Below are 27,745 nucleotides of genomic sequence, written 5' to 3' on the forward strand. Positions count from 1 at the left end.
CAAGCTTTGACTAATCTCCTCAATCGTGGTTCCGACTGCCATCTACACCAGTGAGACCTGGAAGGTGTCAGGAAGCAGAGGTGTCTACGCCAAATTCTGAAGATCAGATTTTACGAACACATTATCAGTGAAGAGGTACTTCTAAAGAGTGGCGCGTACAAACTTCATAACATCGTTGCGATGAGTCCCCCTTGGCGCCAAACAACCACGAGGACGTGCTCACCTGGCACCTGGCAAAGAATGTTCCTACAAGATCTGAAGACCATTAACACAGCATGGGATGCCACCCAAGACCGAAGTTGATGGAAAATGATTGCTGCCCAATATGCTACATAACATGGGAGGAAGAAAGTTGTCCAAATCTAGAATAATAGGTTTGAATGATAGCTTATGTTTCATAGAGGAACAAATAGTAGCAACTTACAAGTTTTCCACAATGCAAAAGAAATATGAGAAATGCACGTAGAGGGTGGATGATCTGTCCATCAAAAAAAACAAAAAAAAAAAACAGAAAGTGATGATTCAAGAATCAACAAGGTATAATTCAACCCTTACGTTCTCAAAAAAGAAAAAGAAAAAAAGCAGCACATTTCACAAGCCAGGAAACTTGACTCACAGCGGTTTCCACAAGATCACAATGTTCATCATGTTTGGATTGTGTTTATACATGCAAGTCCATAATCATGGACGTGACTGTGGTGGGAATGACGACATGTTCTTTGATGCATTATGTTGTGGTACCAATGTCTGACTGCCTGATATTGATAAAACTACAATGAGATCCTGCACTAGATCTGTATTTACTACATACTCAGACACTTAAAAACAAGAGATTGTAATTGAAAATTAGACCTGTGTATAAAACACTACATATATAAATATAATAGATATTTAATTCTATATACAGTATTTTGAGTCTATCTTATGTGTAGCTATAATGTATTTTAATGCTGTTAAAGTTATATATTTTTAATTATTTAATTAAAAAACGTTTCTAATGATTCTTTAATGATATTAATTGAATTTACATTTTATTTAATTCATAAAACTGAGTCCTGTATGACTAAGCATCTCCATTGCAATACATCTATACATTATACAATGAAATCAATCACGCCCTTTAATCAGTCTGTTACGTAATCACGTCTACAGGAAGTGTGTGTGTGTTTATTATATGACCGCGGAATGGCGCCAATGAGCGGTCAAGGACCTGAGAGCGTTTAGAAACTCCCTTTTAATTCTCACCTGGAGCCTCTTGAAGAGTAAGCAGAGAAGAGTATCTCATGCCAGAGGCGAGCACAGTCTGCAAGGACTGTTCAAGACTGGCTGCTCTCTAAGGAACAAGAGTTTCCTAAAAAAAAAAAAAACCCCGAATACTGTGGATATGCCTCACCTCAACTTTCCAGACCAGATTAACATGGACCGTCCGATGTAAAGGATTTTATAGCACCGAGCAAAGAAACTGAGGGATCCCGAAGTTACAGGTAAAAGCCCTCCCAAGTCTGCCAACGTGACATTAAACTTGTGTAATTATTATAATGCAAAGTCAGAACTAAAGTTAGAATTAAAATGGAGTATAGTTTTTAGACATACTCTTAGTTAGCTCCAGCGTTTGTTTAATCATTAAAATGTGGGCGCCCTTATATTTTGGTTTTACTTTCAGTAGTATGTGTGTCTTGGTCTCTCTTTCACTTCTTTGCTAGTTTTCATTTACTAACCCCATATATTTCTAATTCTTAAAGTCAGCGTAGTATTTCTTAAGATCTAATTTATATATATATATTTCAATTCACAAAACAATATACATTCAGAATTTTATGTAATTCTAATATGTCTGTGGGACTTGTCTAAAATTACAATTATTTTTATTTATTTATTTTTTTTATAAACATTCTTCCAATAAAAATTATAATAATATATATTTTTTACATTCTATTATGTTGCTGCCTTAATATAAAATACTTTAAATTACTTTTTTTTCAGTCTACACTCCATACACCATAATGACAAAGCAAAAACAGAATAGTCACAACTTCATAAATTTATTAAAAATAAAAAACTGAAATAGGTCCATTGCATTAACTAAATATGAAGCAGTTTTACAGTCTCAAGTTTTTTTTTTATGTTTGATGCATTGATGCAACAAGCTTTGCTCATCAGCATTGTGCAATTATCTGCCATCCTCCTCATCCTCTCAAGCTCTGCCAGGTTGGATGGGGGCACATTTTCAGGTTTCTCCAGAAATATTTGAATGGATTCAAGCTCAGGCTGTGGCTGGGCCACTCAAGGACATTCACAGAGTTGTCTATAAGCCACTCTTGCTGTGTGCTTAGGGTCACTGTCCTGCTGGAAGGTCAACCTTCTGCCCAGTCTGAGCTTCTGAATGCTCTAGACTGGGTTTTCATCAAGGCTATCTCTATATTTTATATACTCTATATCTCTATATCTCTATATCTCTATACACTGAAAAACAGCCCAAAGCTTGAGGCTGCTATCAGCTCACTTTACTTTTGGGATGGTTCTCTGCAGGTGATGAGCAGAGCTGGTTTCTTTTAAACATGATGCTTAGAATTGAGGTTCATCAGACCAGATAATCTTATTTCTCAGAGTCTGAGGGTCCTTTTTTGGTGCTTTTTTGTAAATTCCAATCGTGTTTTCATGCGTCTTAACTGAGGAGAGGATTGAATTTGGCAACACCAGCATAAAGACTGGATCGGTGGAGTGTTGGAGTGATGTTTGTCCATCTGTAGATTTCTTCTATCTCCACATATGATCATGGAGCTCAACTAGAGTGACTCTCAGGTTCTTGGTCACCACACTAAACAAATCCCTTCTCCATCAGTTGCTCAGTTTGGCCAGGAGGCCAGTTCTAGGAACAGACCTGGGGTGCGTTTCCCAAAACCATAATTGCTAACCTGTTAGCAACTTAGTTGGTTGGCAATGGGAAATTGCATTGCAACCAACAGAGTTGCTGACTTAGTTAGCAACTATGGTTTTGGGAAATGCACCCCTGGTTGTTTCAAACTTTTTCCAGTAAGGGTAACAGAGACTACATGCTGTGCCCCTTCAATGAAGCCACATTTGTGTCACAGATGTGTGGCTTGACGCAAACCTGTTTCTGAGCTCTATAGGCAGTTCTTTTGACCTCAGTGCTTGTTTTTTTGCTCTGATATGCATTATCAGCAGTTAGACCTAGACAAAACAAAATGTGAACAAAATGAAGGGGTATGAATACATTTGCAAAGCACTATATATATATATATATATAAGGCAAAGCGTTAGCTAAGGTCAAATCAAGTAACTCTATGAAAACTTACTGATATCATTTTTGTTGGTTTTGATTTTACATTGAAAACCTTTTAAAACAAAATAATAATTGACACTCAAGTATGTTCACGTTGTAAGAAAGATATTTTATTACTTTTAACTTGTGGGTTACACCACATTACATTTTTTATTTTTAAATAATGAATTTTATAGGAAATTCTGTAACGGTTCTGGTCATGCATATTTCTGCAGTTTGTGAGTTCCCTTTACACGTGTATCTCAAAAAGCTTCACCTTGAGTAGGTTTGATCATTAACCTGAAAAAGATAAGAGACCTGCAGGGGTTTGGAGGAGGTGGAGCGAGACAGAGACTTCTGGTCTTAGCTAGTATGTTGTTGATCATGGTGACTTGAGGGAGAGTGAGAGAGAAAGAAAGGTGATTGTAGGCATTGTTGATGTTGGGTGTGTCGCTGTGCGGCTGCCATGCTGGGGCTTGTTTCTGTAGAGATTCCAGATCAGTTGCGCAAGTGTGTGCAGAAGCAGGAGGTGTGTGTGTGTGTGTGTGGGTGTTCTCCACTGCCTAACTGTAGGAAATAAAGTTATGGACTGTTTTTTCATGGCTGATTTGCTTTTGCATGATCTGAATCTATTACTCACACTGTTTTGATGTGTATCAGATGCACATATTTGAACACGTGGTGAGGTCAGAGCCTGTTGTCATGAAGACGAGTCGTTTAGGAAATTTGTGCCAGTGGTAATCTGAGTGTTGTCAACATGTCAAGAATATTAATGTTAGCTTGGCATTCCCATTAAAGACCTCATAAGATTTTTGTCATAACACCCACCCCTAAAAACATAATATCATTATATCATGATATGAGAAATTTTATATCATAGCAGTATATATCTTGATCTAGTTATTTTTTCTTTTAATAAGGTTTTTTTGTATTAAATTAAGATTTGATACCATAGAATTTTCATAATCCTTGTCACCAATATCAATATCTCTGGAGATACATAAACAGTCAGTGATGAAATAAGAACAAGAAACTAATTACAAGCAATAGGACAAAAACTACAATAAATAAGAAATACATTGTGTAAATGAATTAGTCTTCACTGTGTAAGTTATAGCCATCTATCTATATATACATACACATAATCATTAACATTATTTATTTATTTATTTTCTTCTTACTCTAGTTACTAAAAGTGATTAAGGCAAGAGCAGTGAGAGATTTTCATGAATGGCAGAGAGGACGAATATTGAACAGGTTCCCCTTTAAGACTGAAGTATGGATCTAATATACTGTTACATATGCTCTTTCTCTCACAACTGTTTACATTCCCTTAAGACCTAAATTACTTGCATTTGAACGCATATGAGGGTTTGTGCAATCGTTCAAAGCAAATAAAGTGGCAAAAATGCTCACACTCTATTAGCAGGTGATGCGCAGCTTACGCACTTACAGGGTTTAATTTGGTTTTGTGTGTGGGTTTTCTGTTTATTGTATGTTTTAGCCGTGATTCCCATCCATTTACATTATAAGATTGATAGACTGCAACGGTTTGAGTTCAAAATCTTTGTTTGTGTTCTACTGAAGAAACAAAGTCACCTACATCTTGGATGCCTTGAGGGTATAAATATAAACATAACATTTTCATTTTTGTGTGAACTATCCCTTTAACTAAATCCTGTAGTGGCTCTTTATTTTTTTTTAAGGGATTTCAGTCCTGTTTCAGTTGGAAATATGCCACCACAGGACAGAAAACCGCTCTAAGCAAATACAAACCCAACTTGATATTACTAATGCCATACTGTCCCAGTTGAATTCTTAAAGGTATTTCACTAAAACAAGTGTCCTGAGAAATTGTACCTGTCAAGAAAAAGTCAGTGCTTGAATAAGAAACTCTGTCTGTCAGCAAAACTTGAAATCACTTACTGTAATTGCACCTTTAATTCAAAATAGAGAGAGAGAGAGCAGTCTCTTTTAGGCAGTGTTGATGATCATTTTCCCATGCTTGCAAATGTTGCTTTATTCAGACGGAATTAAAACTGGTTTTCTTTGGCTGATGTGAGGTAAAGTGACTGACAATTGTCTGATTTTGCGCAGGGACATCATGGATTGTAAAGTAACCCTTAGTAAACCTTCTGCTTAGACCACAGAACTTGAGCCAGTGTATTGCCACCCTGCAGCTGATTACATCAAGATTTTATAACTTTGATGTGTGTGTTTGTGGAAGATTATATATGTACAGAGTTTGAGAAGTTTTGATCTGAAACTCTTGATGAAACAGGCTAATCTGACGCTTAATCATTATTTCATCAGCCCTGATACCTGCGGGACTAATTGAGTGCGAGACACTCCTAATTAGTGTATGTGAATAGTTTAGTAAAACATAATGAAAGTGAAACTTATTTGGATTACATCAGCAATCAACATGACACGGTGAGACGGTTCTTGATTTATAAAGATAATACAGTGAAACAGTTCTGATTTCTTTTAAGATAATGCAAGTCGGTTCTGGATTGTAAGAAGATGATACATTGAGACATTTCTTGGTTTTATGAAGATGATACGGTCATTATGCTTCCATCCAAAAATGCTAATTTGACTTATGCACAAAACAAGAACATTGCATAAAACATTTGCCAATAAAGCACCATTTCTATCCAATGAGTCAAATACAGTAAAATCATAATTTTCTGATAAACTGGCACTAAATATCTCTAAGAAAACTAGAAGTAGTCACTAAATATAATAATTTCATGTTTAATAAATAACTTGCACTTCAAAGAGCACAGACGTAACACAATAAATGTGGTCATTGCTTTTAGACGTGGATGCCTGCTGTTTGAGAACGCAGTCATGTAAGACATTGTAATTATAAAGAAATGCTATGATGACAGACTTCCCTCAGGCATTTCAGAATGACCAAAAAAACACACGTTCTTACACACGTTTTCCTTCCACTAAACTTTCTGTCAACATGCTTAGATACAGCACTCTGTGAACAGCCAGCTTCTTTTGTAGTTAATGTTCGTGGCTTACCCTGCTTGTGAAGGGTGTCAGTGATTGTCTTCTGGACAACTGTCAGATCAGCAGTCTTCCCCGTGATTGCGTAGCCTATTGAACCAAACTGAAAGATCATTTTGAAGGCTCAGGAAACCTTTGCAGGTGTTTTGAGTTGATTAGCTGATTGGCATGTCACCATATTCTAATTTGTTGAATTGGTTGGTTTTTGTTAAATGTGAGCCAAAATCATCACAATAAAAAGAACCATAGACTTAAACTACTTCAGTCTGTATACATTGAATTAATTTAATACACGAATTTCACAATTTGAGTTACTAAAATAACCAAATTTTTCTTCCACAACTTTTTGAGATGCATCTGTAATATAGTGAAACAGTTCTGAATTGTTAGAAGATGATACCATGAGAGAGTTCTTGATTTTATGATGATGACACCATGAGACAACTCTTGATTTTAGGATGATGACACATTAAGTAGGGCTCTATGGAATCCATTTTATTTTTTTCACAATTCTGTTTTTTTCCGTTTTTATCTTTCTGGATTCCATTTTTTATTTCTGTTTTAATTTTTCTCAACTCCTTTTTTTAATGCTTACATTTAATTGTATTAATCTAAAAGCATGTCTAATTAATAAAAATCATAACACTTATACATTTTCACAACAATTTATTACAAGTTTAACAAAATGTTTAGGGTCCTATGAAATGTTTAATTTTTTCTTCATATGTTTTATTGTTACCTAATCCTGTTTTAGTATGTCTAATTATTTAAATGCATAAAAAACTTAATTTATTCAAATTTTTCTTAAAATAGAATCTTTTTTTTCTCTCAGAAATTCTATTGTGTATTTACATTTTTGTATCAAATGTAGGCATAAAACATTAATTAAATTTTTATGCCTGTAGCAGCTCTATTAAGACCCATACATTAGTAATCTCATCAAAGAAGCATCGAGGAAAAAACGGGATGAGAGAAAAAAGACAATGATGGAAGGAGAGGTGGAACTGGAGGAGGAACCCACAGGAATTATACAATTAGCAGTTGTTTAGGAATGTTACTCCTGCTCTCAACAAGCTGCTGCAAATCCCTAGAACACACGTGCACACACACACACAACACTGAACAAAAGCACAGATCACATCTATACGTCAGTGTTTTGTGCAGATGAAATCAGACTGAAATGTGATACGAATGTCAGTGCACATCTCTGAAGTTTGGAAATGAAATAGTGATTGTTATTTCATCGTCACAAGACGATGAAATCCGCTGGATTTCTTTCATGTCACATGGATATCTGATATAAAAACATACCTCGGGCGGTCTTCTCAGATTCATGTGTTTTGTGTCAGTCTGTGTTGTTGTGTGTTAATGCACTGTAATGGTAGCTGTGAGGAAAAAGACACTCCCATGGGGATATAATGTGCAGTTAGCATGACGGCTATCAGCACTTTCCTTCTTCGTTTACCAGAAGCACTGCAATGACCCTCAGCACCTATAGGGAGGAATTAAGTTCCTTAACCCTGAATTCCTTAGGTTTGGGGCTTAGAAAGAAAGGCATTTCCTAAATGCTTTTACAACATTCTGCGAACTGCTCCTGTCTAACACAGTTGTGATGCTGCATATAGTTGTGCACATAATGTCTTATGTGTAACCATCTCAAGATGCGTATCTCATGAGTGAATGTCTCATTTCTTTGACTGGAAAACCCCTGTGCACTGTGTGTGTGTGAGAGAGAGAGAGACAGAGAGAATGCCAGTCTGTACCATCCACCTGGTGAACATCGTGCCATGAAAATAGTAGAATCAAACTCTATATAAGGCAAGCATGGTTAAATTCTGCATGTGTCTGTTCATGTGACCACAGCTTTCCTGGTTAATACACCTCAGGTATTTTATCTTCCAGATTTACCTCCTTTTCCTGTAACCCACATGAACACACACCCTCTCCTGCTTTGCACACCTGCACACACTACAGCAGAGATGATAAGCCAGGTGTCTTGCACAAGATCTCTTGCACACACACCTCACACTGAGTTAGAGAGTGTAGCTGCTAGTCTAGGTTTGGAGTCAATAAGATTTAATATATATATATATATATATATATATATATATATATATATATATATATATATATATATATTTATTTATTTATTTATTTAGCAAGAATGCATCAAATATTATAAATGGTGTTTTTTTTAAATGTTAATCAAAGAACACTGAATAAAAATTCCACAAAAATATTAAGCAGCACAACTGTTTTCATCAATGATAAAAAGAATAATGATCACCATATGAGCATATTAGAATGATTTCTGGAGGATCATGTGACACCGAACACTGGACTAATAATGCTAAAAAGTTTTACTTTGGCATCAAAGGAATAAATCATATTTTGAAATATATTAAAACAGACAATGTTTGTTTAAATTGTAATAATTTTTCACAAAATTGCTTTTTTTAACTGTATTTTTGGTCAAATAAATGCCTTGGTGAGCATAAGAGACTTTTTATTTATTTTATTTTTTTTAATATTCAAAAATGTGCAAATGTGCAATGTTTCAAACATTAGTACGATATATTGTTGTCACATGACATATGCTGCATGTTAAATTGTTGTTCGGAGATCAGGTTTATCTTGTAAATGTAGCTACTACGGAGTAAAGGAAAAAGATTTTAAATCTGATATTACTACTGGTTCATCATCACACTTGAAATGAAAGCAAAACTGTCTGATCACATTGCATCTTACATTTTGGCATATTTAGTATACCATCTGTGCACAGTATACACTGCAGCAGTATGATGATAAAGCACTGCTAAAATACTAGTGCAATACTGTATCCCAGGATGCAGTGCACACAACGTTCCATTTCCAGTGTGATAAACAAACAGAAAGAACTTATCTTCTAATTTTTAGTTTTGATTTTTGAATTGAACCACACCATGCTGGTTTTCTCTGACCAGGGGAAAACTGGCCCCCCAACTGAGCCTGGTTTCTCCCAAGGATTTCTTCATTTCAGTCATTGATGGAGTTTTGGTTCCTTGCCATTGTTACCTTTGGCTTAGTTGGGGATGCTTGACTGATTGCACAGACAGTTTTGGAAGAGAGTAGAACTGGATAATGACATCCCTGAAAAATCAGTGAACTGACTTAAGCTGGAAAATACCACAAAAACTTTTTGACAAACAGACACGCCTGTTGGGATAGCAGTGCATTTTTCTCAGATCTGTGAAAGTTTTAGTATAGGAGTGTGTACAGTAATTGTCTGCAAGTGTGTATGTGAGGATTAGACCACAGGAAGAACATCCAAACAAAACAGACCTGTGATGTCATGCGAATAAGTTCCTAACATGTATATTATAATAACTAATGTGACGTAACTGAATGTAAATGAATGATTTGCAGCTTGCAAAGAACATGTGAGTCAGTGTTTATAAAGCTGATCCTGGATCAAACTGATATAATTACAATGAAGAGTGGATAAAGTCTATGGCACCGCTGCATGCTGGTTCTGCTCTGTTTGTTTTTGGACATTTCCATGGTGACCGAGTGAGTCAGAATGCTGCACTCTGATTGGTCCGTTGACCTGATAAACAGAGCTCTGCAGCCACGTGAGAAAGTCTTGCTCTCAGTCTCACTCTCACACGTGAAATCCACTCCAGTTTCCAGATTTATACCCTTGTGTTAGTGTGTCGCTGTACATTTTCTTCTTTTCTATTTCTCCATCATCCCTCTCTCTTTTTAGCATCCTGCTTTTTTTTAAGGAGCTCGGTTTATGTTAAACAGCATACATTTTTAAGTTGCTGTTTATTTTATGCCTTGTGCATTCATGTGACGTTCTGCTTTTTGTGAATGTTTGTGTTTTTCCATTAATTGAGTAAAATGACTTCCCTTGATAAATACATCTGCTGTGTGTATATTCAATATTATATAATGCCTTAAATGTTTTACACATCATGAATGTGTGTGCTGTGTGAGGGTGTGTATTACTATCTGTGTGTGTAAGGGTGCAGTCCATGACTAGAGGGTCTGGAATGAGACTCCAGTGCAATTTTGGGTGTACGGTGTACATTATTAGGGTCATACCCTGATCTATGCTGACCACAGATGTCAGTAACAATTCCACTTCTGTTCTGTGTTTGAGACCTCTTTAGGACAAGGATCATTTCCTTTTTAAAGCAGGATGTCATATGGGACACAGTTAGCAGTATTTGGTTTCCTAAGTAAGACATTTTCAAAATAAACCGTTTTTAAAATACTTATAGTATGTCCTATTTATACTAATTGGCCCTTTCACACTAAGAATCATATCTATAAATGTAATAGTGTGCTGTAATAGTTTACTTAACCCAGTCATCCAAGATGTCCGTGTCTGTCTTCAGTTGCAAAGAAACGAAGGTTTTTGAGGAAAACGTTCCTGGATTTTTCTCTGTATAATGGACTTTAATGGTGGCCAGTAGTCTGAAGGTCCAAATCAAAGTGTCCATGCAGCTTCAAAGTGCTCTACACGATACCAGCCGAGGAATAAGGTTCTTATCTAGCAAAACAATCGGTTATTTTCTTGCAAAATAAAAATGTATAGTTGGATTCAATTGAAAAATAGTGATCAGGTAATTTACCCTTTGCAAAGACCCACCCCCCCCCCCCCCTTAGTTACATCGCAGAGCAAAGAGGAAACCTACCATGCGTCGACAGACAAGACAGAGCAGGTTACTTTTGGTATGTAATAGTCTTTGCTTTCTAATTTTGACAATTATTTTAAAGAAATTCAAACAATAAATACTGTTTTGTGGCTCTTTAATGTCTCATGACAGATCGAGCGGCACGTGAACCATTTATCTCTTAGTCTTTCCTATTAATAGCAAGAAATAAACCTAAATAAACATCATGAGGTTTCTTATTTTAATCACAAATGATTTCAGTGCACACCATTTTGTCCCCCAATGTTAATCTACTCTCCTGTCTGGTTTGTTTGTCGGTCAAAATGGTAGTTTTTGCAATATGTTTGGTCAGATAGCCTGTCAATCAAACTCCCGGCGAAAGGTCAGTTTCTCAGAACTGCATTCTGCATTACTGAGGTCTAAAGTTGAATTTCCAGCATTGCCACATAGCTTTTCCAATATAGTTGCAGCATTTGAGTGTTTCATGATTCTGAATGAAATCATTATCTGCCTTTTGTATGAGGAGATGTCTACAGATGACCGTTGATTTGTTTTGAAGGGCATGAATACTAGTGAGCAATTCCAGGGAATTTACAGCCTTGACAAAAACAAGCTTTACAAAACAATGACTCATGTGAACTATTTCTGTTTTTGTGGCAGGCTGCGCAATGTCATCTGGCCGTGAGTCTGTAGGGGATCTGATTCCCCCAGATATGCTGCAGGTGTTCAATGAGGAGTGGCAGGGCGGCAGGGGCAAACGGGGCAGGAGAAAGGCAGGATCCTTCAGCCGTGCCTTCAAGTGGTTGAAGAGCCAGCGTAGGAAAACCCGCCAACGTGGTACAGAGATTCATGGAGACTTGCTCATCGCTGGATCACCTGTAGAACTACCAAAATCTACACTTACAACAGGTAATACTTTTGATAACGTACTTCAGATGTCCATCGTTCTACAATGATGCAATGGTTTTTGTTTGCTGGTGGGCCTGTTTCTCTCTCTTTTTTTTTTCTTGCTTGAAAGACTTGTTTTTATGTTAACTAGTTTCACATCAGTTATAACATAAACTGGTTCTGTAAGCAGATGAGTCTCAGGGAAATTAAAGAAAGAAAGGGGAAGTGCAGCTTGGCTAAGGAAAGGTATGTTGTGCCCGGTGTGTGTTTGAAATGAATGTAGGAAGCAAGCAACGGCATCAGCACAAATCTATAAGTGTATGTTTAAATTAATGTATTTGACAGACTCTTTTATCTAGAGTGACTTGTATTGCATTCTAACTATATACATTTGATCAGTTCATGCATTCCCTGGGAATCAAACCTGTAACCTTGGCTCTGCTAGAGCCATGCTCTACTGTTTGGGTTAGCTAGCGTTAATCGATATGCACAGTAGTGGTTAGAACGAGAGGTTTATGAAAATACTTATTACTTTTATTTTTTGACATTTGTAAATAAGAACATTGCAGTAAAATGTTAGTTATGCCCAGGTGGAAAATATCTCTCAACCATTTTGTTTGATAAAATCTAACCTAACTACCGAACTGAAAGTGGGAGATATTAGATATATAGAGATATATAGTTTTTTTTTATTTAAATAGTGTTTAAAATGTATATGATATTTAACATTTTGTTATCTGTCTTTGTATTACCCCAACTAGTAAACATAGGGTATATGTTTTAGAAATTATTTCAGTAGTGGGTAATGTGTGCAGACATTCAGTCATTTCAGTTCAGACAGTGTAATTAGTAGAGTAATCCCTTTACAATCTAGAAGAAGTCATTAGTTTGGGTAACTGGTGTTCATTGTTCTCCAGCATTTTGTTTTTAAATGCAACATTAAGCAGCTTTAATAATAATAATATCTTTCATATCTTTTTTTTTTTAAAGAATATCTTTATAAGAATATATTTTTTCTAGTGGTTTTGATAATTTCACTCCTAATTATTCATTTCTGTTTATTGTCTGTTGGACCCTAGAAGGGAAGGCTGACACATCAAATGACCCTTAACCTTCTTGAGATATGTCTCTCAAATACCTATATATTATTGGGTATATGTGAGCGAAAAGAAGTCTAGAAAATATTTGCTTTATCGCAAAGGCATGAGTTTTCCGGGCTGGAATTTCAACATGCCACAAAGATAAAGTGACCTTAAGCAGAGGCCAAATTTTAAGTACTCTCATTGTGTGTACGAGTGTTAAGTGTTTATTGAATGGATGTGAATTATGCCTTGTTTATGTTTTATTTTTGTTTGTCTGTGTGTGCTTTATGTGCTAAGCAGAAGATGAATGCAAAGGTTCCATATGGGAGGTAATAGCAGTGAGACCATACCCCACCGATTTACTGGAGCATGAATCCACACAAACACACACACACACACACACACACACACACACACATGCCAGGCTGACCGAACAGATTGCAGCTTTCTTAAGTAAAAGATAATGTACATCCAGCCGGTTGTTATCTCAGAATGACCCCTGACAGGGTGATCAGGATCTTTAAGTTGAAATATTTGAACGCAAGGCTTCTGTTGAGACAGCAGTTACGAGCAAGCAGCAAGTTCCAACTGGACGGATATTTAAGGGAAATGGTGCAGTCAAACCACTTATTACATTTCACCACAAATAATTAAGGCGATTAAACTATATTGATTTAAGATGTATAAAAAATCTTAAAGTCTGCGATACCAGGATGGCATAATTAAATAACTGTACACATAATATACTGAATTGAGTTTAAATATTTTATTAGCTAACTAAACGCAAAGCTTCCACAAAATGAAAATGTTCCTAGCAAGAGTACAGCGCTGACTGCAGTTACCCGGAGTATCCTGTGTTATTAGTTTTTATTGCTTGTTATCGAAGGATAACATACCTCGGAATGTTGTGACTGACCAATCAGAATCAAGTATTCCACAAAGCCATGTAATAATGAACGATATGGTGCATAACCACAAAAATGTTACTTCTTTTATGTAATTGTTCTGAGGGTGCACTGCTGAAATTATGCTGAAATTAAATAGGCAGTGTGCAGACCATCATGACACAATTAGTATTACGCATTGGAGAATGTGACTCACAGTTGATTTCAGTACTGTTTGATGTGGAATATTGCTAAACTTAAGGCATGATACTCTAAAACTCTTATTTCTGTGTTTTATTTTTTAAGATTTATAAATTCTTTTCATTCATTACTGAGTTTATTTTTGGGAATTATGGAATTGTCTTCTCAGTAAAGGACACATGCAGAACTGCTTTAGAATTGGGCTAATAGTAGGGACAATATTCTTACCTTTTGGAGCTTGCTTTGCTTTTGTAGAGCATCTATGATGTTTTAAAATGCGGTTTATGTAGTGTTTTATCATCTGTTTCGACTGTGTGATGTGATCAGTCTGGGTCCTTGTGAATGATCCTCTGTGTTGATTTTAAGAATTGTAACGTTAAAAACAAAATCTTACTGTGTGTTTTGAAACGTGATAGGATTATCTATGCTGCTCCCATATGGAGATGACGTTCAGTCTCAGTAAGCGAATTGATTAGATTAGTTTGTCTGGGTAAATTGCACCTTGTTTTCTTGTGACCAGTTAGATTTTTTTTTTTATGTTATCATTTATTTATGCTTTTGACGCACTAACTAAATAACTATTGGTTTACAATAATAAAAACGTGCACCATAAATATTTGTATTACTATTATAATATAGACTACTTTTTAACCGTTTGGTATCTGTACTTTATTTTTGTATTTGGAAAAAATCTGCATTTGTTTGATTAAAAATGTAAACCGTAATATGGTGAAATACTATTACAGTTTTAAATAACTGTTTTATATTTTATTATACTTGAATTCAAATTTAATCCTGTGATGTCAAAGCATAATTTTAAGCATAGAAATTTGTATTTTATATCAAATTATAATATTTTAACTAATAACTTTTAGAACCTTTGTAACATCATTGTATTTACTTATTTTATCAATTAAATCCGTCCTTGCTGAATAAAAGTATTAATTTCTATTAAAAGGGGTTTTTTTTCATCTTCCTGACCACAAACTCATGAATTACTGTTCTACACTAAGTTTAAATATTATATATTAAATTTGACTAAATCAACCAGACTACAGTAGAAGTAATTTTAATGTTCAGATCAGGTAGAAATAGCTCCTTAAGTTAACAACTGCATAATCTTTACATTTTAGTGCCTAAAGAAAGAAACTACACATCGTATTTTAGTGGTTCTGAGGATATTTTACGCTTTGAAAAGATTTGGGCACCAAAAACCAGCCCACGTTACAGCAACATTTAACCTATTATTTAGGGCTTGTTCATGCCCTAAATATGAGCGATTGGAATAGTAATGCTTACTTTAGGAAGCGCCACTAATAAGAGGGTCACAGCTACGGAGAACACACACATACAGTAATATTGTGTTTTGTATCCTGTATCCCAGACCTTGCAATGTCAAAACTTCCTGTGGGAAGTTGCTAGTTCACTCTGAACAAAGAACTGTTACCTTAAACCCGTTTCCCATGAAATGTTCCATTGACACACATACACACACACACACACACACACAGCTATTTCCAATGTTTTTGACATCTCCTGCTGGAAGTTACGCGCTTGCCAAGGGTTACCCACAATCCTGACCTTTCTATTCAACTCATCATGAGAAATGCCAGTCATTCCTCAACACCTTTTTGAACACTGTCCCTGTGAACATTTGAGACCTGAAGACAGACAGAGATTTTATGTGTGCATTTGTTTATTGTTACGTGTGGGCGTTTGTGCAGAATTCCATACCTTCCTGACCTTTGCCCTGAAGATTCAGATACAACGAACGGGTGTAAAGTTGGGAAACTGGTTTTCTGCTTAGCATCATTCAGCTTTTTCAGTTCTTGTGAACAGAACCCAGCTCTATGCCAGAACTGGACTGATTCAGAGTGACTTTTACCATTGCTCTTTCTTCCAAAAATGTTTTTAAGTCATAATTTTTTTGAATATGTCTAACATCCATATTTAGTCTGGTATGCGCATGTTGCCCCTTCAAGCATTGGGTTGTAAAGTGGTGATTTCAAAGCTGTTTCAGCTTGCCTTTTCCTTTGCACCTGGTCTGAATTTAAACTGATCTAAAAAAAAATTTATATTAATTGCATCATAGACTGGCAGTTTCCTATCCTCAGTTGTGTGTGCTTTCATTGTATAAGCACATGTTAGAACCTGATTTAACCTCTTTTAAGGCAAAAGAGAATTTTCAGAAAGACATTTCAGAATTAGATTAATAATTTGCATGGTGCAAGTGACCCACAGCTGTTATAGTTTTCACCAAGCAATTAAAACCAAGTTTTGTTTATCAAATACAAATAAATATAAAAAAAAATTACAAAAAATGAAAGTATCGAATACATGCGCACACAGAGCTCAACCAGTTGACTTTAATGCATGGCTGCGGCTTTGTGTTTTTGATATCAACTGAAGGAGGAAGTTTTATCAAAATATTTAATTTTGTTAGCCAGAAATATAGTTCGAGTGACGAATTGAACTCAAATGTAGTCAATCAATCACGCTCAGCTGATTTTAAACTCCTTCCAGTAATTGAATAAGATGTATATTTTCATCCTTTCTCACACTTGCCTTAGTCTGTTGCACAAATATGAGCTTAGTCAGCATCAGTCTTGTCATACAGAGATGTGCTAAAACAGCTTGAGTTCTGTCACGTGTCAAATCAGCTTTCAGTTTCATTGAACATAACATGCGCTAAATCAGACTTTGGTTCTGTCGCACAGAACACGTTGTCAGCTTTCGTTCTGTCGCACAGAAATGCACTGGTCTGTTACACAGACAAACGTTTAGTCCGTTCTGATGGACAGATGCATTAATTCAGCTTTCAGTCACTAGTTTGTCACAGACACCTTTTTTATCATCTCAAAGTCTGTCGCACAGGCACTTGTTTCTAGTTTGGCACCAGACACTTGCTCGACAGCTTCAAAATGTAAATGTTCCCACAGATACTCTCTTAAAGGGGTGGTTCATTGCCATTTGACTTTTTTTTAACATAAGTGTGTAATGTTGCTGTTTGAGCATAAACCGTATTGGCAAAGTTACGAAGCTGAAAGTTCAATTTAAACAGAGATATCATCTTTTAAAATGCAGGCAGTTTAATGCCTATAAAAATGGCTGGTAGGGACTACAACAATTTACTTCCCGGGTTTGTGACATCACAAACCCAGTTAAACCCTGCTCTTGGGAAAAGGTAGCAAAGGTTTTGAGGCCTGTAACAATATTCACTCCATACTCATCGGGAAGAAGGAGGCGGGAACCGGCGCACAATCAAAAAGAATTTTAATAATTCATAAATAAATACAAAACGGCGCACCAGCCCCTCACGGACGACTGGTGCGCACAAATAAAAGCCAAAACATAAAATAATGTCCCAGGCCTGGTCCTCTCTCGCCCTTCACGGTCGTCGCTCCAGTTTTATATACTTCCATCTCCTACGTGGGACTCAAAACCGGCGGTGGGGCGCAGGTGTAGCTCATCTCCAATCACTACACCTGGCCTCACTCCTCGTTCCCACGCCTCTCGGCCCCGCCCCACTCGCCACATACCCCCATCGCCCCTCGCAGGCCAGGGGGGGTACCCTCGAGACTGCGCTCTACTCCCCCCCCCCCCCCCTTCCCTCCGGGGGGGACCGCTCACGGGGACCTGCAGGAACCTGGGGGTAGGACAGACGAGGCGAGAGAAAAGGAGATGGAAGGAGGAGCGACAAGGACGAGAGAGGGGAGAGAGAAAAAAAAAAAAAAATAATCCGGTTCCCAGACGCACTGCTGCTCGGCCCTCCAACAGCTGGGTGATCTCCTCCGCGGTGCCTGGCGGTGGCACTGGACGGCCCTCGGCGGACGGCGCGACACTCCTCCGCCGCCCGATGGACGGCGACGGCTCCTCCGGTTTTGCGACTGACGCGCACAAATAAAAGCAAACACCTAAAATAATGTCCCAGGCCTGGTCCTCTCTCGTCCTTCACGGTCGTCACTCCAGTTTTATATCCTTCCATCTCCTACGTGGGACTCAAGACCGGCGGTGGGGCGCAGGTGTAGCTCATCTCCAATCACTACACCTGGCCTCACTCCTCGTTCCCACGCCTCTCGGCCCCGCCCCACTCGCCACAAGGCCATACTGCGCTGCTTTAGAGAAGAGGAAGAGAAAGCTAGGGGTGCACGTAAAAATATATTCATAAATGAATCACGATTCTGCTTTCTAATGATTTTAATGGATTCACAAGTTTCAAAATTAATCTAAAGCAGCGGTTCTTAATACTTTGCCTCACATCCCCCTGATCTGCATCTCTCTCTTTTTCTCTCTCTCTTAATCAGACAAGCTCCAGCAAAGAGCTGTTACAATTATACACTTATTTTCACACAGCAATGAGAAGCATTAAACATGTGCCTGTGCAGTTACTGTTCTGTATTAAAGCTTTAAACAGGATAAAACCATATATTAAAAGTTAACATAAGCAGTAGCATTTGCAAATAACAGCATATCTACAAGTTTGAAACAACAACAAACAAAAAACAAAGGCTTACCATGAATGGAACTCCAATGTAGTTCAGGCAGACCATGGCTCAGATGATTGTAATTCCTCCCTTTACAATTAAATAAGATATGTAAATTCTGTAATCCCACTTGTTTTAGTCTGTTGCACAAACATGTGCTTACCCTTCTCCGTCCCCAACTCCTTACACAGGCATGAGCATCTGAGCATGAGCGTCTTCTCCATGGAAATCATCTATCAGCTAATCGCTGCTTAATCTTGTCCAGTCTAATTTACAGACCTGCAACACTTCTGCATGGGATTTTACATCTGTTGCTTACAAAATATTCTGGTATTGCATAGGCTTTTAGGGGTTTCAGGCCTCAGTGAGGTTTGCTTGTGGACGGCTCCGAATCTGAACTATTCAGAGCAAAGCCTGCCACCAAAATGATGTTTAAGAACTCTACAATAATCTTAATCAAACAGAATGGTCCTGAATGCATTCTATTATTGATTGATTTATGCAGCGATTGTAACTCCTCTGGGTGCGTTTAACTGATGAAATACTACTGCAAAAATTACGTTACAGTTATGTGATACAGGTGTGGTAGGCCTTTCCTTACCATTTGCTGAAAATCATCCAAAATCGATACCTATCGATAGATACCTATTTTGTTTATATACTATTGCTGAAGATTTCTTCCAACATAATTATTTTCATGCTAAATAAATAATAAAGCATTAATTCTAACATAATAAAACATAAAAAATATGAATATTAATATAGTAATTTAAGATATTTATAGTAATTTATTTATATATATATATATATATATATATATATATATATATATATATATATATATATATATATAATACACACATACATACATACATGATCTTTTAAATTACTATATTAATATATTATAAGTGTATATAATGTTATATTTAAAATTAAAAAATATGTATTATATATATTTATATACAATATGTATATACATTGATGTGAGAAAGCTGGTGACTTTATAAATTGAAAACAAAAGCATTCTTTTTGTATGACATGAAAGCAGCTACAATGTGATGCCCCCTACTGCCCAAATTCAACACAGTCAGGGCAGGGCAGTCCCGAGCTCCTGGCAGGACACACATTGCCTGTGGATCTGGCTGCCAGTAATGAGAACTACACTGTGTTTACATTGCTTATCTCTATCGTTCATTTTAGCACATTGTGTTCCTCTTTCTTTCTCTTGCTTCTCAGTCTCTTCACCTATGAATCGACTTTAATAATTAAATGTTTAATAACCTTTATTCAATCTACTCTGAAGGACAGCAGCATCAGGCGCCAGGATAAAATCTCTCTTTGTGATAAAGTCAGGTTTTTTGCTTTGTTTTTTCAAAACCTGAGATAAGCTGATGTTTTTCTGTTGTTTTATTTTTAAGGGTTTCTGCTTTTTAAAAGAAAGACACAACCACCATAAAACATCAGGTTTAGTTTGATGATAAAGGTAAAGCTGTGTGTTGAGTTTTATCCTGTTTGAGACTCCTTGCAGCTGTTCTGACATCTGCCCTCGGCAGGTCCAGGCATGCCCAATCTTTCTCATTCTGTGCTGCTTTCTCTGGCTTCCTCAGAAGGTTATCAGAGTTTTTAGAAAGTCTCTGAACTACTGAGAATACATTCAAAGATGATCAGGTCATGGTCCAGATTATACAACCTTTAGCAATCAACACAGTTTTGTGCACATGACCTCTGTGGTTGTTCAACTATTTTAATTGTATAAAACCATTGCTAGGGACATTTTATCTGTGGTTTGGCTGTCTGTGTCTAAGACTGTCTAGAAATGCACATATCACTAGTGAGACAAACAAAGTACTCAACCAAGGCTCAGAAATATCAATGGTCAGATAAGTTATAACCTCTTTCTAACACTCTTTCATTTTTGTTTTGTTCATTCTTTTCTTCATTTATTTGGTTCTTTAACTTTGTAGTTGTGAATTAATTAATTCCCATCTGAAAAAAGTTGTAAATATCATTGTAGCTCTTACTGGTTGTCTTCTCTTGCTGTGATTAATGAATGAGGTAGGTCAGTCACATGGGATAAATGAGTGGGCAGGGCTTTCTGTGGTGAATGGCATGTCTGACCTGGTTTGGAGGTGCATTGAGATTGAGATGGGCTGAGGTTGGATTTAAGCATTCCTGCTGCAGTCCTCGCCGACCAGAGATCAACTAGTAATGAATAATTTAAGTACAATAATAAATAGGAAAGTGTGAAGTGTCAGAATGTGTGTCAAATGTGGAACTGTTACTCAACTCTCTGCAAGGATTAATAAATGCTGTTTGTTGTTTTACTGAGTTTATGACAAGGAAAACTTGTCTTTTGTTCTCCAGGTTGAGCAACAATTTATAGTTCACCCAAGGGATAGTTCACCCAAAAACGAAAATGTGATGTTTATCGGCTTACCCCCTGGGCATCAAAGATGTAGGTGACTTCGTTTCTTCAGTAGAACACAAACAAAGATTTTGAACTCAAATCGTTGCAGTCTGTCAGTCATATATTGGAAGAGAATGGATAAACATCAAATTGTCATTTTTGGGTGAACTAACCCCTTTAAGCACACCTGTGACCTAACAGTTCCTTTGTTCTCCTACTCCATCTAGTGGTGCACTGTAATTGTGTCTTAAATGTAGTCCAAAATGACAGAAGTACTTTTATTCCAAGCTTTAAGCATTTTATTTTCATATTCACATGATTTATCTTTATATTCATATTAAGTGAATAGTCTGTTTACTACAACCTAGAACCTTAAGAACAGTACATAATCTATAACTTCCTTTATTTTCTGCAGTTACACTGTTGATATAGCTTTTGTATTCCCTCTGTAAGCTTTACTAAAGCTTTCTAAATAATGTTCATTAGTTAGTGAAGCTTTTCACTCTAAAATTAGTTTTTACTAAAGAGTGTGCCATCAAATGGAGGATGTAATCACTTTAAACTCCTTTGGTAATGCAGAAATTATGTTCTTGCTAATTCAAAATGACTGTTCTCTTCTGTCCATCTTTAAAACAAAAGAAAGTCTTTGTCAGATTTTGTTATAAGTCACATTTTGGTTAAATTGACTAAGAAACTTTTTACAGTAGCTGTCTTATGCATATGTTCTTAATTTGTAATTTTCAATTTGCGTTATCAATCATGTAAAGTTGTGTATACATTTAAAGGCTGAATGATGAGTTTGTGAAAAGTATTGTTTTTAACAATTTTTCTGTTTTTGTTCTGCAAATGTTGTTATCAGTATTTTGTCTGGTAAATAATTGTGTGGTTATGGTAGTACAGTAAATCACAAACATAGCATTTCTATCAGGAGATGCAATGGATAGAAATAGTATGAAACCATTCAAAAAATGCTTCAGAAGACCCAAATGACTGGAAAACAATGAGTGAGTCAGCTGGTTGAATCAGGACACATGGTTAATTTGAGCATGGTCTTTTATACATTTAACATGGTAATTGATTTTGCATTAGCTATAGTTGTTACTGAAACTGACCTTCCTTAGATCAGATGATATAAGTTGCTATTTTATTTGTTTGTAAGCTTGTGTTTGTGTGTGTGTGTGTGTGTGTGTGTACTTTTAAAACATCCAAACCCTCTACATTGAAACATCCCATACTGGATTTGCCATCTGAAAATATATTAAATATTAAATGCAGTTATTTGTATTTATCTCTACAGGCCCTAAAGAGGAAGTTGTGGGTGCTACTTCTGTTCAGGAGTTCCAAGAAAATGTGTTTGCGGAGGGTAATCGGCCTAAATATGTGTTGGACCTTCACACAGAGGCCCAGCAGGGCCTTAAAATGCAGCAGCAAGAGGGTGAGAAAAGTCAAACTCCAAATCAATCTGTTTAAATTGCACACTTTCTTTTGCTCTGATCCAAGCACATGCATTTCTTCAACATACAACAGTTTATTTTATTTGGCTAAGAGTGATGTTTTATTTTACAGATGATAGGAATGGGATTGATTACCCTGATGACCAAAGTATGATCGTAAGTGTTATTGATTGTAATATGATTGTAGTGTTAATCCATGCATCAATCAGTCTTCAGTTCCTGTTATGAGTGATTATTTATGTTCCCACCAAAACAGTGACATCCAGTGACAGCCTGGTTTTTAAATTGTGCACATAAGCAGCTCCATGACTGCAGTATCACTGACTACTTTTTAACTGCAGACAAATGATTATAAATTTGAAAGGTTAACCATGCTGTTTTCTTTAGTCAACAGTAACAGCTCAGACTGAAGTCAGCATGGCCTTCAGTGAACTGAGAGGCTTTGAGTCTGAGAGCACAGCAGCTGATTCGGTTTCCATGCGCTCATCCATTTCTTCACGATCAACACGCTCAGGACTCAAACGTCAAGGTGACAGTTAATACATAAATTGATATAATTGTATCATATTTTTTTCATGAAAACATCTTGACCTAGTAAAGATACATCCATAAAGTGATTTAAGCATTCATGTCACATAAGCATTGTCAGAGGAACATTGTTTTCTGTTTCCTTTCTCCAGCCTCAACGTTCAGACCCTTGAAGCCAGATAAGACTGCAGAGAAGACAAAGTCTCGTAGGAGACATGTGAGAACTGTTGTAGGAATTCCTCGACACATCCAGAGAGAACTGGGTATGTTTTACCACGGTCTTCTATAGTGCAGAGAATGTCTGGAGTTTTTTTTAATGGAACACACTAAAATGTAAAAAATATAAACATGTTTATGTATATTTTATTTTTGCATATTTTATATCTGAAGGTTTGGACAGGGCAGCATGGATCACCACCAGTGCTCTTGATGGTCAGCTGTCCAATGGAGACATGATCATACCCACCATAATTTCCACTGTGGATGGTGTGTCTTTCAGCTGTGAACAAGAAAGTGTACCAGACCATCTACAAGGTGTGCAGAACCTGTACACTGTTAAGGAAACCAACGCAGAGCTCCTTACACTGACTAAACCCAAAGATGACCTCTTTCAAGGGCTCATGAACCATTCTGTAGATCCAGAAAAGTCCGGAGCAGGCATTCTAGGTGTTCCTTGGACAGAGAACCAAACTGGTGCGGTGATGTCCATCTCACCTCAGGCCACATACATGTCTAAAATCATTCCAAATGCTGTTCTTCCACCATCTGTGGATGTTGTGGAAATCAGTCGGAGCCAAAGTCGCAGCAGTGTCCGAACCGTCAGCAAGAGCAGTCTGGTGTCAGCCAGCCCAGCATCCACACGTGCTTCCTCCAGAGTCTCTTCACATCGTTCCACAGCCTGCTCAAACTACTCTGGGTGGAGCCACTCGGGATCGTCAGAAACAATAGTATCCAATTCTTCTACCATCTCCAGCAGTAGCACTCCCCGTGTGGCCAGCAGAGGGAGTCAGGTTGAGAACACATATAGACCAGTCAAGCTGAACAATGATGTTAAAACTACTAATATGAATGGGGGCTCTACAGAGGAAGAGGATAGCAGAAAAAAAGGATCTGCTGCTGCTTTCACACGTAACCTATCAGTGATTAAAAGGGGAAACAAACCTCCAGCTCCTCCCAGCAGGTCATACTCTTTACACAATGGGAAACAGGCCTGGAAGGCATCTGAGAGTAAAACCTATTTTGCTGATGTCAGCGCTCCCGATGAGTCCCCATACCCAGGTGTAATTTCTGTATCTAAAACGAAGACCACCATTCACAAGTTGAGCCCTAAAATAGACATACCTCCCTCCAGTGGACCCACAACTATCACATCAGAGGAGAGACAGCCAGTCAGCAGAGACAAGAAAACAATGTTACCTGAAGTAAAGATATACAGCAATAACCTTCAAGTGTCTTCCATTGATGCACCACATTCATACACAAATGGCACCAGTAAGCTTGCTGAACTTAAGAACACCCTTCTGTCAAAAAGTCTAATTAATAGTAACAGTTCCTCCCCAGCTGTAATGGCTCTCCGATCTCTGTTAGAGATTCCCTCCCATCCCAAAGTACTGGCTCCGCCAGCTCCTCCTCCTGAGACCTGGGCTCACAACCAGCGAACTTTTGAACTGCTGTGTGGACCCGGACCTGTTAACTATGCACGCTGGGCCAAAAAGAGAGGTCTTAAAGTAGTAGATGAACCAGATGTAGCCTTGGCAAACACTGACCGAGTAAATGCAGCATCTCTATTGCAGGCAGTAGAGATAAAAGGCAAAATTGAATCCATAGCACCACTTGCTTGTGTTGCCCCATCTCCATCACCTCCCCCAGAACATTGCCCACCAACACCATACAACAGCCAAGCCATACCTCCTCCACCCCCTCCAGACTTTGTTCCTTCAACTCCTACACTAGCTGCCAAAGCAATAAAGGACTTAACTACTTGGATCCCACCACCTCCTCTGTTTCCTCCTCCGGCGCCTCCAGCAGGTACGGCTTCGGCAGCTCCTGTCGTTGTGCAAAATGATATCGACTTTCCTCCACCGCCCCCACCATTTTCGCCACAGTTTCTACTGACATTGCCTCAATTACCTCCAGATATTCCACTGCCACCACCACAGGAAGTTCCACCTCCACCAAGACCACCTTCTGAACCACAGAAAATCCCATCCCCTCCACAAGAATCCCAACCTTCAACACACAAAGTGTTAGTAACATCATCTGAAACTTCTCAACAAATCAACGTTCCTCCACCTCTTCCACTGCTCACTGATTTAAAATCTCAACAAGTCAGTGTTCCTCCCCCTCCTCCTCCACCTGGAAATGTAAAGATGGAGGACAGACTAGAGAAAACAGAACCAGAGAAACGGACAAGCAGTCCCTCTCCTGCCAAAGAGGAGACCTCTGGTCCTGTGGTCACCCAGTCTCTCCTACAGATGGTTCGTCTTAGGTCAGTTAAGTCCAATCAGAGCCATGCTGTAGAAACTGATAAAACATCACAACCCAAACCTAAATCAAGTGGCAATCAAGAGGCACCTCCAAAGCCAATCAGAAGGTCTTTGATTATAACATCATTGCCCCCTGATGTGGAAGCTCTTTCCAACACAGAGCAAAAAACTGAAGCTTCGTCCCTCAACACAAACGCAACCACTGTATTAAGTATTCAGCAAGGATCACCTGAACGAGAAACTCAATCAAACAAGATTTCTCAAATGCCAAATGTTTCATCAGCTACATGTCCACCTACCGAACCAAGTAACAATCCAGCTCCTACTGAACCAGCAACTAAACAACCCTGTGCTGAAATAGAACTCAAACCCCAAACCAACATGGAACAAATTCAACATTTAGTGCCTGACCCAGCAACCCTGCTAAGCACAACAGAACCAAAGGACCAATCAATCAATGACCAAAAGTCTCAACACCAGGCACAAGAACCCAACAAGACCCCACATAATTCAGAGAAGCAATTAAGCACCATTGAAATGCACCCAAAGCTAGAAGAGGAGCAGTCAAAGACCCAAACAGCAATGCCTATTGTCTCTTCCACAACTCCCATAGTCTCTTCGCCAGCTAACCCCTCCATGCGTCTCCAGGATGCCATTCGTCTAAAGGCTGCCACTATGTCTTCAAAAGACAATCAAGCCAAGCGTTTTGGTCTGTGCTCTCCTCCCCCAGCCATGGCTAGTGGCACCACTGTACCAAACTCCCCTGCATCTACAGCCAGCTTCGTCTTCTCCAAAAGCCCAAAGAAGGTCATAATAGAGACACCGTCATCCTTAGAGGTTCAGGGTGACCTAAGGAAAACTCTGGTGGCAGAGTTAGCATCTGTCTCTGATTTAGACAAGTCTACTGACTCACACAAGATGGCTAACAAAGTTCCTCCACCTATTGCTAAGAAACCCAACACTAAGGTTGAGAGAGTTGTTCAGAACTCTGCAGAGGCCGAATCTGTAGCCAAGACTGAGCATGTGTAAACAGAAACTGTACAAACTGCCGGACAGGAAGTACAGAGAACTCTGAGAAAAGAAGTGAATGAACGTGCACAAATGATTTAATAATCCTCAAGTTTTTGCTTTATTTCGTAGATAAGCCAGGCTTTAGATCCTAGGCCCAAACTTCTTAAACAATTTTTAAATATACCAAAAAAGTCTTTATGTACAGATAGGCATATTGCACTTTTTGTACACTGGTTTAGTGTAACTGATTCTCATTCATCATGGGAATGCATGTCACTGGTATTTGGAAATTATAAATATTCTTATTTTATTTATATGTCCTCAAACTTAAACAGAAGCCATGCTACCTTCTAGTTTAGTGAACTCCTCCCTACTGGTAGCACTGTAATAACTGTGGCAACATAGCAGGAACGCACCAAAAGAGAAGTTTTAAGTTTATAATAGAGTTGAGCAATCAATCTCTATGCTTGATTTTTACAGTTATCAATGAATGCCTGAATATGGGAGCAGTACGAAAGGAAATTAGGGCAAAGAATGTAAAGAAGGTGAACAAAAGACAGAGAACAGATGGGAGAATAGACCACTGATTTTGGGGTGGGGGTTGTGACTATTCTGTTTTCCAATTGCAGAGTATAACTAAGCCTATTTTTACTAAAACACTAACTCCTTAAAGGTAATGGTAATGACATTCCCCACACCAAGTATCCATATGTAGAAATGTGGAGAAGGAATCTGAGCAAGTCTAAATGAAACAGAAGGATAGAGCCAATGAATGAAACCGAAGCTGTGTTCTCAACATTGTGAGTAGGCAGGTAGGGCCAAGAAGGTGGTCAGAAGTCAGGAAACTGCATAAACAAAATCATCTCTGTGTAAGCAGTACCTTTGGTTTAGCTGTTTTTATTTTAACACATAAGTTCCATTTGTTTACACAGTTCATGTACATTATAGTCTACAGACAGGACAAATAAAAGAAAATGAATGTTTTTGATACATTAATTTTTTTTCATGCACTAAAGCTTGCCTTTTTATTGTTCCTTTGATTTCAGCAATCTCTGATTATAATCTCTTAAGGAGAAATGTCTTATTTACATATTTGTGTCAACAGATTCACTACAAATATATAAAAAAGTTTATTCATTGTGTTTCATATGATGAAAGTAAAAAGTATAAAACAAAGTTACTAAAGTAGCTTCATGGTGACTTCCGATCCTTTGTGTTTTTTTTTTGTTTTTTTTGTTTTTTTACTGTTTTAGATTTTTTTTTTTATCCAATGCTGCAACATATAAAAATTATACTTCATTCAAAATAAAGAACACTGACTGCTTTACAATTACATGGATCTTAAGAACTGTTAT

At 37.6% G+C, this 27,745-nt stretch overlaps 1 protein-coding gene across 2 annotated transcripts; it reads left to right on the top strand.

Annotated features, from left to right (window-relative positions):
* Window positions 1-1,217: 1,217 nt before the first annotated feature.
* LOC113112496 (uncharacterized protein KIAA1522 homolog) lies at window positions 1,218-27,506 on the top strand. Of its 2 annotated transcripts, none has more exons than XM_026278130.1 (7): window positions 1,218-1,484; window positions 11,626-11,874; window positions 22,209-22,346; window positions 22,478-22,521; window positions 22,753-22,894; window positions 23,046-23,156; window positions 23,284-27,506. In XM_026278130.1, the coding sequence occupies exons 2-7, from the start codon at window positions 11,634-11,636 to the stop codon at window positions 26,406-26,408; spliced, it is 3,801 nt and encodes a 1,266-aa protein (XP_026133915.1). In that variant the 5' UTR covers window positions 1,218-1,484; window positions 11,626-11,633; the 3' UTR covers window positions 26,409-27,506. The 2 variants fall into 2 exon arrangements, with proteins under 2 accessions (XP_026133915.1, XP_026133914.1); XM_026278129.1 differs by lacking the exon at window positions 1,218-1,484 and adding an exon at window positions 11,431-11,537.
* Window positions 27,507-27,745: the final 239 nt, after the last annotated feature.

The sequence above is a fragment of the Carassius auratus genome, chromosome 13 (assembly GCF_003368295.1).
Source record: "Carassius auratus strain Wakin chromosome 13, ASM336829v1, whole genome shotgun sequence".
Lineage (NCBI taxonomy): Eukaryota > Metazoa > Chordata > Actinopteri > Cypriniformes > Cyprinidae > Carassius > Carassius auratus.

Coding starts and splice junctions, on each gene's coding strand:
- LOC113112496 (XM_026278129.1), top strand. Junction 22,895..23,045: donor CTCAGGACTCAAACGTCAAG/GTGACAGTTAAT, acceptor TCCTTTCTCCAG/CCTCAACGTTCAGACCCTTG. Junction 23,157..23,283: donor ACACATCCAGAGAGAACTGG/GTATGTTTTACC, acceptor TTATATCTGAAG/GTTTGGACAGGGCAGCATGG.